This window comes from Megalopta genalis, chromosome 9 (assembly GCF_051020955.1).
Source record: "Megalopta genalis isolate 19385.01 chromosome 9, iyMegGena1_principal, whole genome shotgun sequence".
In the NCBI taxonomy this organism is placed as follows: Eukaryota; Metazoa; Arthropoda; class Insecta; order Hymenoptera; family Halictidae; genus Megalopta; species Megalopta genalis.
The window spans coordinates 14,475,593-14,488,067 of NC_135021.1; the positions used below are offsets into that span (position 1 = coordinate 14,475,593).

Genomic DNA, 12,475 nt, shown 5'->3' on the forward strand with positions numbered 1-12,475 from the left:
TTTCAAACCAACGCTGCACTTTTCGATCGTTATATCTCCTCAAACGCCTTGTTTATATCGCGTGCAGCTTCTGCAGCGTTATTACTAAGTTTATACTCATACAAAAAAATGACACACGAATGTAGATTGAATTCATATTCTTAAGAAATTCAAAACAAATAACAAAATGGAGCACTTTTGAGAAAATCTTCTTTGTTGAAATGTGTCTCTGACAATGGACAGTGCGACTATAAACGAGTTTACGCCAAAAACAAAAGCATAACGAAAACAGGGACACGAACGTTCGCGTGTAAAGGAAATCCGATATTTCATATGCACCAACCTAATATTTCGCGTCGAACATGTTACATATCGCACATCTACTACTAATTATTAACAGGTTTATGTTCGAAGGGGAAGAGATTACGCTAAAGACATCTTGCGCAGTGTTCATCACCATGAATCCCGGCTATGCGGGTCGCACTGAGCTGCCAGATAACTTAAAGGCCCTGTTCCGCCCTGTAGCTATGATGGTGCCAGATTACGCGCTGATTGCAGAAATTTCGTTGTTCTCGTACGGTTTCTCCGAAGCGAAAACACTGGCTGCCAAAATAACCACTACGTTCAAGCTCAGCTCCGAACAACTAAGCTCGCAGGCAAGTTCCGTCGGCACACGACGCGCGATCGCGTTCTTAATTCCACGAGACCTTCATCAGGAGCTTGCTGATTTATTAAACCATGCAGTTAGACGGCATTAATATTCAGAATACAATAATATAGAATCTCGAAATTAATCCATAGCGAGTCTTATATCCGGAGAGAATGCTTTTACCAAATATGCATAATTCAATACAAGAGGCGATCGGACTTTAATATACGCAGTGTCCGTTCCATATCTGATCAGATCGATGATCGTTTCGATCAAAGGATCACTTTTAAAATTGATCCGATGCTAGGCATAGATACAATGACCCACAAAAGTGTTTGTATACCTATTAAAACGCAATAACTATTTTAAAACTGAACTAAATGACTCGAATTTTTTTTTTTAGATGATAGCGGGGCTGGTCTACTAGATGATGACTGAAATGCTTTTTTTTTTTTAAATTTTACTATTACTTGGAATGACAAAAAATAAGAAACTCTCGTTTTTTTAATCTTTTTATCTATAACGAAAATTTAAAAAATGTCTTTCGTAGATCTCGATAACTTATATGTATGTTGAAAATTTTATCGAAATCGGTTCACGTTGTTACGAGTTACAACAAAATAAAGATCGGAAAAACCACTATTTTGTTACGATTTTCACCAAAAATTATAAGAAATTTGCAGCTTTTAAAATCCTTCAACACCTGTAGCACGACTCTGGGTTAACCGATTTCGATCAAATTCTCAGCACACATATAAGCTACCCAGATCTACAGAAGGTATTTTTTAAGTTTTCGTTATAGGCTCAGATATATATAAAAAGTTAAAAAAGCGAGGGCTTTCAATTGTTTCTTTTTATTCCAAGTAATAGCAAAATTAAAAGAACAAATATTCATGTCATTTAGTTCAGTTTTGTAAAAGTTATTGCGTTTTAAAAGATGTACGAACAGTTTTGTGTTTAAAAGATGTACGAACACAATATACGAACACTGTGTATATTGACCAACTGCACAGAGAAATAAGATTCTGTGACACAAACTGTGCATCAAGGCAGGATAATCGCCGATTTTTAACGGCATCTCTCTTGTCGCGCTACCGTACGGCCCAGTACGTTCGTCGAACAAAAACGGTCAAATATTATAGCTGGCGGGTATACGAGCGTGTTTACAATATAACTTTGGATTCCGTTCAACTGCGATTATTTAAAGTATCTGTTTTGTGACAGGAATCTCCAATGAATCTCGTAAAAGCCCCTCGACGGCCGATTTACAGCAAATCCGCATTACCGCGCGCATAAACAGTCTCCGTGGAGGTACGCACTCGTCACCGTTGCATGTTTTATTTTCGTCCAGGATCATTACGATTTTGGCATGCGAGCGGTGAAAACGGTGATCGCCGTTGCGGGAAATTTAAAACGGGAGCAGCAGGACTTGAACGAGCAGCAGATCTGTTTGCGGGCTCTGCGAGACGTGAACGTTCCCAAGTTTCTCAAAGATGACCTGACGTTGTTCAACGGTAAACGGAATTTGCGTATTCCGTCTAACTGGTATCTATTATGCATGGTTTTCCGAGGATCATCGCGATACGAGATCTCTCCGTTCTCGCCGAGAACGAGCGTTTAACATCTTTGAGAAGTACAGTAATTTCGCCCTAATTCGCACTCAGATTGTGCACAAAATAATTTGGGAATAGGAGACACGATTATTCGAGCCATGCGTCTCGTTTTTGTAGTTGTTGAAAATCGGTGACTATGAAAACGAGCCGCAAGGCTCGAATAATCGTATCTCCTCTTCCCAAATTATCTCTTTTTTGTGCACAATCTGAGCGCGAATTAGGGAGAAGTTACTGTATTTCTATTGCGACATATTTATATAAATATTATATTTATACTTTATATAGAAATACGATTCGCAGTGAATCGGACAGCATTTTTAATGCGATTAACCCATGGTGTACCAAAATCCAATCTGAATACACCTGCTAGAGATATTTCAGGAAATATTCGTTGCATCCGTTTCGAAAATTTCGAAGTTTTTATATCAGATGATTCTTGTAGCTCTCTCGCGGGGTGCCAGAAAATAGGTCATATGTACTGACACCGTTCCTTTGATGTCAGGTATCGTGTCAGATCTGTTTCCACGTTTAGAAGAGAAGCAAGTGGATTACGGTGTTCTGGAATCGGAAATACGGGCGTCGATTGTAAGGATGGGACTCGAGGAAATCGACGGTAAGAAATTTCATTTCTTCTTAACAATTTTCATCATCCCGCTATTCAGTAGAAACTCCACTTGTCTCTATGGAAATTTGAATGATTTGGCTTTAGCAACGTCTTTAGGTGAAAATACTTAATTTTGTAATCTTTTTGCAATCTAGATTTAATAGAACATACGTTATGTATCAACTTATTCGTATTAATATTTCTAATTTCATTACATATGCACTGCACGAAAAAGTTACAGCATTGAGAAATTTTGGATAAAAACTGGCCAACTTTCGTCGTCTTAATTCCGCGAAAAATCAACGTAGGATGATAACTTTTTTTTTTTAATTAAAGCTTGAAACACTTCTAATCTAAAATAGTGTTTCTAAACTTTAAGTTTGATGGAACTTCATTACCGTAATTCTTTAAATGTGAGGCCATGTTTGTCATATTGAAAATTGCCAAGTTTGACGAAATGCGCGGAATTTGTAAAATTTTTTTCAGAGATGTCGTTTGTAGCCGAATGTAGCTCGATCCTTCCCCTTTAATTTAGAAGAGAAGAGAAATTTGGCTGTGATATATTCTCGAAATGTTACGGCGATTTAAAGTAATTACTGCATTTAATCAGCGGGCCTCTGTTGTACGAACCTACTCGGTTGTACGAATCGGTTTTCTCCCGCCAAAATCATATAAATGCAGTTTTATTTTATACACGACCAAATTTTCACATCCATCTCGGGCAAAAACATATCCCCGTATTTTGCAAATTATGCAGAATGATTCTACGCGAGAACTTGCTTCTGCGGTAAAGCGATCGAAATTCTTCAACAAACTCATTTTCTAGCATTATTTCACCTTAGAGGACAATTGCGTTTCGTCTTTCATCGTTTCTTTTGTCACTTAAGCTACGGATTCTATTCGAATAAGCATCGTTCGTTCGCCGATTCTACCTGAGATGCGTCAACGGAACATACAAACGTCGAAGTTGAATCCACGATTCGTGCCGAGCATAATTTTCTTATATAATAATTCTTTTTCTATTCAATGCATTTCAATGCAATACATTTCCCGTTTTCCAGCTGTGTTATTCAGCCTGTAGCACGTAGTTTGCGAATCGCTCCAAGTGAATAACGAGCGATCGTTGTTACGCATTCGGTTCGTGTTTCTGCACGGCAAGCTGAAACGAAACACGTTACCTGGTAATTAGGCTGCACGTTTGTTCCGCGCAATATTGCCGCTGATCTACGAACGCCGTGATCTGTATTGTGCGTAAATCGAATCGAGCCGTTGCAATTTCCTTGGAAAAGATCATCAGTTACGAAGTATTAACGGTAGAAAAACCAATGGAGACTGGAAATGTGATCAAACGCGTGTAAACGTGAGTAAACGTTCGTCGTTACGCTCAGAATGAAAGACCTCATTAACGATGAAATTGGACACGGTCGACAGAATTGTTCAACCCAAAGAACATTGGTGAAGCTTCGACGACCAAATCGATAGAAATCCCTGAAGCGAGTAGTTCGACATTTTCTTTAGAATGAACTTTTTGCCCTAGAACCACGTCTGAGAGACGTGGTCAGATAACCGGGCTAGAAATGATTATCACGTCTGAGAGACGTGGTAAAAAGGTCGGGCCAGAAGTGAGAGCCGTGATGCGTCCAGTCGGAACAAATATAAACATAACTAGTTAGGCTCGTGTTAGTCTAGGTGATAAGTGTTTTGTGGTTTTAATTGTTTTTCGTCATTTAATTGTTTCATTAGTAGCTAAAGGAGGTGGCGCAGAAGCCAGCTCGGCGCGTGCTGCGATTTTGGCGATATTTAATTGTTTGCAGCTCATGCAAAGGTCTATCGATTTCGGTGACATTTTTAACATGCATATATAACTTATCGAGACGCATAGAAGAAATTTTTTAAATTTTCGTTATAGGCTTAGATAAAAAAGTGAAAAGATAAGAGTCTTTTATTTTCTTTTATCATCCTAAGCAATAGCAACCTTTAAAAAAAGCATTCTAGATACGGTCCAGTAGACTGGTCGCTCTATTATCTAAAAAAAAAAATTCAAGTCGTTTAGCCGAGTTCTGAAAAAGTTATTGCGTTTTGAAAAATGTCCGAATATCAACGGGAATCGCTGTATTTACATTCCGTAAGAAGTTCGCGATTGGCACAACTTTAGACGTTTCGTTGTTGTTTGTGGCACACGTTCTTGAAACTTAAATCATAGAGCAAAGGGTTAATTGACCATAAAAAAATTAAAATGCCCGTAAATGGAATGAATTTGTGGGACATCGCGAGACCAGCTCCTTAAGCCATTCCGATGTCAATATCGAAACGATCATTTCTTCCTTATCCTCGTTTGCAGAACTTCTCCGATGTAAACGTTCTATCATTGAAGATAACAAGAACCGTACAAAGAGCTTTTTCCGAGTGGAACTTTCTTTGTCAATTACGGCGTTCGTGTTTTCCGGGGTAAGCTGCCGCGCTTTCATCTTGTTCGCGAAACTTTTCCCATCGGTTCTCCCCATTGCTCTCGTTAGTCTTTTACGATCGACACAAAAGAAGCCGACAATCAAAGATTGTATTCGTAGTTTGTTGGACCTAATTATCGCCAAGTTTCCGTCGTGATTACTTCTGTTCGTAATTGAAAGTCGAATCACGTCCCTCAAGAGAACCTTTAGAGAGCAACAATTAGTGAATTTCTACCAGCATCCTCTATAGAAAATCTTACGCGACCGGTATTTCCAATTTCACATTACAAACGAATCACAGAGAGTGTTTCTGTGAGTGTACGTTAACCAATACCAGCTTCGCAGAGCGGTAAATGGGGGAGACAAACCACAGACCATCGCAGATTTTTCTGTTTGGCCCCATAACTTGTCCCGTGGTTGTAGTACGGGGTGATACTTTTTTCCTGATACTCGATCTAGCGAAATGTAAATGTCTCTGTGGAGCTAGAGAGATCGATCGAAGTTGATAGTTCGAGGGGAAATGAATCGTCGCCGTTAAATATCCGTCCTCCGGTTTTCAGAGTTCGTGAAGAAAGTTATCCAGCTGTACGAAACAACGGTCGTGCGACACGGATTAATGCTGGTGGGTCCAACGGGGTCGGCGAAGACCAAGGTAAGTGCCATTCCAAATCCGGACGAACCACTCGAATTAAGTCAGCCCCTGAGAATCCTCGGCACCGGATCGCGTACCACCAGTGACTCCCAAATTTTTTTGTTCATTCTTCGCGTTCATGATTTTCGAGAGTTGATCGAATTCTTTTGCAAAGTCGGCCATCTCGACGTACCATACTTCCGAGCACTCGAGTAAAGTACGATGCACGCGAAAGAATGTGGATCATTTATCTCGAATCTTCAAGATCAAGCGCAACTGTGCGCATGGTCTTCGGGCCGAAACTAGCGATAAAAAATATCCCAAGATTTGGAGTGTTCTCGGAAAAAATGACACGAATAACCTAATAACTTTGATCCGCTAATGCAAATCAGGTAGTGTCGGCGACGTAGGTTGAGAACCGTCGACATAGTAAAAAAATCCGAGACAGAGTTAATTTTTCAACGAGGTGTCGAGCACACGTGTTCCGCAATAATGTCCATTTCCACGGATTTACACTGGGCCGTAGGGACAGCTGTTGTGCTTTCAACGGACATTCGCATCCTTTGAAAACAAAGCCTGATTTCTCGGGCGTGATAACGTGGCACAGAGAAATGTTTGCATTTAATGAAAATAAAGGAAAAAACGCGTGCCCTGGCGAAAGAATTATTCAATGTTACAATTCTTCGACGGCAATGTGTTATATAATTCAATTTAGCAAGTTTTCACAACGTGGGTTTTGACTCCTGCTGAACACGTTGGTCCGTTTTTAGGATCCGATGAAATCTGCGAAGATTTTCATTAATTCTCGGAAGCTAGGTATTCGAATAACGACGTTTATTCTGTGTATAGATACGAGTGAACGACATTGATTCTCAGAAGGTAACCGCTGCTCGAATATTCACGGAACTTAGTGCGTGCACCGACAAAGTTTAATAGCTCAAACAGCGTTAATCGCTCAGTACCGATGTCATGGGCCAAACGACGTTGCCGCGTCAAGCGCGACTCATGGGAATCTGAATAATCAGCTTGGAAAACCAATTGCGAGACGATCATACAACTTAGCCAATTTGCACACCGTAAAGGCGACGATTCAAGGCTACGAAAATCACAGCAACAGGGGCAAACAAATTCTCGCATAACAAGTAGAAACACAAGAAATACATCCTGCAAATAGAAATAATTTTCTCGCGATGTGAAAGTTTCAATATCATTAGCAGAAAGCTTGAACGGAATCCACGTTTACAAATGTTTTGTAACTATAATATTTCGTTTAGAAAAGTCCTCGGAAATCATTTACGCTGGAAATGTCGCTCGACGGCTTTGTTGTCAAAGTTAGATTAAATTTGGAGCGGCCTCGCAGGCTGTCTAAACTACTTAAAGGTTAAAAGGACCATTCTCTTATATCGATGAAACGTTCAGCCAGCAAAGTCTCCTATGACCCGTTGTCATCTCATCAAAAGCGGCAGTTTGCCGGCAACTTTCGTGTAATCCGATAGAATAATAGAATCATCCCTCTCCGACCGGTCGTGAAGTACAAAATTGGTCGAACTAATTCCCTGAACAGTTTTACCGCAATTAGAGACCCCGTGTCTGACAGAAAAAGTTCCTTAAAGTTGGGTCGAACCGTGTTCCAGCATTCCACGCATCGGGCTACATCAAAGTTGGACTCCAACGGTTTCAGGATGTAATTATATTTTAGAATATAAATATTTGTACGATTAACCGCGTGCTGATTTTAGGCTGCAGAAAATCAAAAGTTCCAGAAGAAATACTCTATTTTATTTTTAAGGTTTGTCAGGATTTCGAAGATAACTCCTCCATTTCGGGCAAAATATTTTAAAATCGGCTATTCCACATTATGTTCTCCTAGAAACCGCAACGTTTAATTAATGAAATTTCATTTTAACTAGGTATTCCTATTTGTATATTGTACCATGACTCGAGACGAAGTAGTGTTTCACGATGAAATTGGTGCCTGTTAGTAATTAATTAATTAGGGACGGTGTGTTATTTCGCGTACGATTGTTCGCGGTTCGTTGTATAATATCTTCATAATTAATGCGCGTTTCTCTGAAATCCTTGAAAATCTGTTGATCATGTGTTAGGCGATCGCTTAATTAATTACTATAAATTAATTTGCTGGTGAACAGAATTCGTGGAATGGGTTCGTTATTATTTTATACGATTGCTAACTTACCACAGTTCTCCAGATCGATGATAAACCGGAATGGCAGCTATCAAATTGTGCAGTGACACAAGTATAAGCTGCATTATTCATTAGCGGCTGGGTAAAACGTTGAACTGCGCAAATCTAAAAGGTAAAAATAACGACGCGGTACCAAAGTATGTACTCAACTCGTGCAATTCCTAGAAAAATGTAGAACATAAACATGGATGAAAGACATTAGATCATAGTCAAAATGACTGGTTCCTGATTCTTTTATTTTACAGTTACTGAAATTAGGGAAACGTTTCTATGAGGAATTCTTCTATGAGCAAACTTCAATTTCCAATTGCACATGGTATAGTGTTTCGGTCTTCTGAAAGAGACAGGTAATATAGTGATTGTGTAAGGAGTAGAGAAGAAATGAATTGTTTGAGAAGGTTTAATAAACAGTTGACAACAGTAACGTCAGCGAGTCTTGACAATATCTACACGTATATATACATATATATATGTATTTATATATCGTATTATACGTGTGTAAGTATACAGGGTTTTTTCTCTCAAGATCATTTGTTTTCAAGTGTTGAAAGTCGTCGCTTTTATTTGCACATTTAACCCTATTTTTTATAACGCAGCACCTTGGTGCACGTCAAAACGAATTCAATGACTTTTGACACTATGACCTTTAAATGACCATTAAAAAATAGGGGTCAATGTGCAAAAAATAGCGAAGACCTTCGGTGCTTGAAAACAAATGATCTCGAGAGGAAAGAGAACATGAATCATAATATTTTTAGCTTTGAACTAAATAAAATTATCCTCACACATTTTTTTTTATATCAGCAAAAATAACGAAGATATTTCAATGTGCAGGATAAAATAAACACCCTATATATATATGTATATTACACTCGTCTCTACACATCGATTCGGATAGTAGTACCCGTATTGTATACAGTGAATAAATTACACACACACACACGCATACACGCGCGCGCACACACACACACACATTTTCCAGTTTTTACAGTTAGGCGAACAACAAATTGTAATCGTTTCTGAAAGACTTTTCATTTCGATGCGATTCCTTGTTCGTGCTGCACGAGCCGTGCATCGATCAAAGCTTACGTTGATGTTTACATTTACGTTTATCTATTTCTTTGTGCTGTCTGTTGCAATTGTTCAGTTAGATCAAATGCAAGTGATAGGTTGCGAGTTTTTCTGTAAAATGTATAAGTACCGAACGAAAAAGTTTATATTTTTAAAATGTGAATAAAGAAAAAATAATGCGATTGAAACTATTCGATTATTTACATCTTTCTTCTAATTGAAATTTCACCTAGTCAGTCGCAAACGCATACAATCCGCAGTCTAATTATCAGACAATGCATCTCAGACTCGCATGACTCGAATCGTTTCAAAATCATTCCCAGCACGAACTGAACATTTTCTCAAAATTTCTTTTACACATTTCTTTTTCACCTAGTAAACCAATCTAATTTTCAGGAAGCTATTCTCGACTAAAGAGCGACTCACTGTATAAACGTAATTTTCCACTGTCGTAACTAGTAGTAACAGATAGCGGTGTGTGCCGAGGCTGTCGAGCTGTCGCGGTTGACAGGCTGGAGGGATTTTTTCTATCAAAAAGATCAACAACCACTTTTACGTTGGGTGGTCGCGTAATTTTATCTTTGATCAATTATTTATTGTCTCCTGTCAGATAACCGCATGCGAACTGCTGATAAGCTGCTCGGGCTTGTTACGTCGCTCCATAATCTGTTTAAGGAAACTAGCATTAAATTTATATTTACTGTCGGATAGTTCACGAAAATTTCGACTGGATTAGAGGATTTCAACGACTAATTAAAATCAGCGGAACAGCCAACAAAAGATAACAAATTCATCGGAGAATTACGAACGATAGGAACATATTTTCAAATGAATGTTGTTTCTTTTAACAAGAAGCATTGTTCGGTGCAAAATCTATCATGTAAAAAAGTACATAGCGTTACCCGCATTGAATCGAGTGGAATGTTGTTTTATAGAAATCAACGAAACCAGCGACTGATTTCCTTTGATTTCATAATTTAATCTCGTCGAATCGTGGAGATATCATACTGCGCGCCGCAGTAATATAAATTCCAAAATAAACATCAACGGTTATATATAGCTCGTTATCGATTTTCTCTTGTTATTCCAGTGCCGATTACGTAGTGAATAAGGCTCGTTTGTCAACATTGGGCTGAATATCAAGGATTCTTTGATCACGAGTGAATTGTTTTTGTTGCGAGACGTTGCTTTAACTTGTATGCATTTCAAATTACTAACATTTCCAGTCAATTATTCCACCTTGAAATGTTTGTCTAGAACGGCGGGAATGCCGAACACGAACAAATTTTCAACAACATCCTTGCACAAACAGTGTTTTAAAAAAATCCTCGATTCGACGATCTTTTGTCGACTTTTTGTTACATTAATCGTACCTTTCTATTAATTCAATTAACAGATTGAATGGTACAGAGTGTCCTAAGTAGCCGCGGTCTCGTTGATCTCCATTCCTACCGAACCAGAAGACTGTTTCACGAGGCCATCCGCGACCATGCCTAATTTAGAACCTACATCAAGCTCTGAAAGCAACAATGATATCCAATCAATTGTTCACTTTTCATTAAAATAGTCAGACTCGTGCGTTATCGAGCTATGGACAAGTCTAGACTTGACATGGTCATCGAGAGCTCTCGATTGGCCCTTGGGTCAATCCTAATTGGATCTTTCGAATATTAATATCAACAGCAATACATACTATACATATTACTTTCATCGCGTGGAGTGTTCGTAATGGGTGTGGTCTCGTTGCTTCGAGTTTTCAGAGAGCTAGGAAGCGCTCCACGGGGCAATCCTTGCTCATCTTGAATTATGCTTCACCTATGCTCTTCGCACCTTTAAAATATCTAGCTCTGAAAACCACGCTGGCATACTCTTCGAGCTTCGAACTGCCCCTGGGAGCAGTGCCTCCTCCCAAACTCAGATCTTATAAATTCACCGTCAGTGAGGATACGTTTTGTCCTGTTTTCACCGCACAAAGCGTTCTGAGTGGGCGTGGTTTCATCGCTCCCGATCTCCACGGAGCCACGGCGGTGCCCTACGGGGCAATTTATGGCCTTGCCCGTTCTAGTCTTGTCTCCGGAACAGACGCGTCATCGCGGAAACTCACCGTTGATAGGCGAGAGGACTGGGGAGAGCGTGGCGCGCGTCACGAGCGTTTCCGAGGCGGTAAGGAAGCCACGCCTCCAGCATCAAAGGAAGCTCGACGAGTCGACGAGATCAGCGCCCCGACGGTTGCGTCGCCGGGACGTAGGCCCTATCTATCGCTGGGGATTGCAGTGGTACGTGGTTAGGTTCTTCAGCACCTTGCGCATCAGCTGCTGCAGACATCGGCGGAACGTGACGCCGCACATTGCGTACAGCAGGAAGTTGATGCTGAAGTTCGTGTAGTAAAGCAGCATGAAAAACTGCTGCAGGCACCAGAGCAAATCGGGCTTGTTCTTGTGCGCAAGCGTGAAGAAGAACACGCACAGGCGAATCACGTAGCTGGAAAACACAGGGGTGCAGCCTCGCTGAAATTCGATTTTGATTGGCGGGGCCAGGGAACCCGTGAATTCGGAAAATTGCAACAGGAAACTTCTCGAGAAATTGATATTTTCAGAAGATATTAAATTTCCAGCTTGATCTATATATATATATTTATACGCGCGATTTACCTATTGATTGTCGAAAAGTGGAGTTAACGTTAGACACTATCTCAGATTTGAGTATCAGTATCAGTAATTTCTGCCAAACAGATGTTTTAATCTTTCAGTGCGATAAATTATTCTAATTATTCAGTGCGACAAATCTCAGAAACTGTATATGCGCGCGAACATTTTTCGTAAAAAGAATCCAAGCTTTTGCAGCGAAAACGCCGGCTCTCTAAAAGTTGCAAGGGAAGTCGCACGTTGAATATAAACCATTTTTTTCCGCTTCGACCGTCAAAGCTTGTGCATTAGTCGTCTGCAAAAAATTAGTTCGCGCTTTTCACATTGAAGTCCATATATTCCGTATGAAGCCTCAACAGAAGTAAAAAAATGCGATTACAAAACGTAGGCTAGACTTCCACTTCCGCAAATAGAGATCACAATGACAGTTCTTATTTCGAGAAATAATAAAGTGATCCGCGTCGTTATAAAATAAATTCGTTCAGTACCCAAAATCTGAGAAGTCGCCTGACGAATGCTCGATCGATACTACTCGCGAGGCTATGCAAGACTTGGTTGACGGAATTATTTTCGTATTTTAAATTGAACAAACAATTGATGTCGTACAGTTTAACTTTAATTTGATTAAAT

General features: G+C 39.7%; 2 protein-coding genes across 2 annotated transcripts in view; one reads left to right on the plus strand and one right to left on the minus strand.

The window, feature by feature from the left end:
* LOC117217518 (dynein axonemal heavy chain 1) overlaps positions 1–12,475 on the plus strand; it is a 78,600-nt gene that overhangs the window by 14,923 nt on the left and 51,202 nt on the right. The window contains exons 17-20 of the mRNA XM_076524569.1: positions 380–635; positions 1,980–2,142; positions 2,744–2,854; positions 5,853–5,944. Coding sequence (XP_076380684.1) covers positions 380–635; positions 1,980–2,142; positions 2,744–2,854; positions 5,853–5,944 — 622 coding nt within the window. The remainder of the gene's footprint in view (positions 1–379; positions 636–1,979; positions 2,143–2,743; positions 2,855–5,852; positions 5,945–12,475) is intronic.
* LOC117217531 (uncharacterized) overlaps positions 8,512–12,475 on the minus strand; it is a 40,746-nt gene continuing 36,782 nt past the window's right edge. The window contains exon 5 of the mRNA XM_076524465.1: positions 8,512–11,681. Within this exon, the coding sequence (XP_076380580.1) occupies positions 11,456–11,681 (226 nt within the window). The 3' untranslated portion in view covers positions 8,512–11,455. The remainder of the gene's footprint in view (positions 11,682–12,475) is intronic.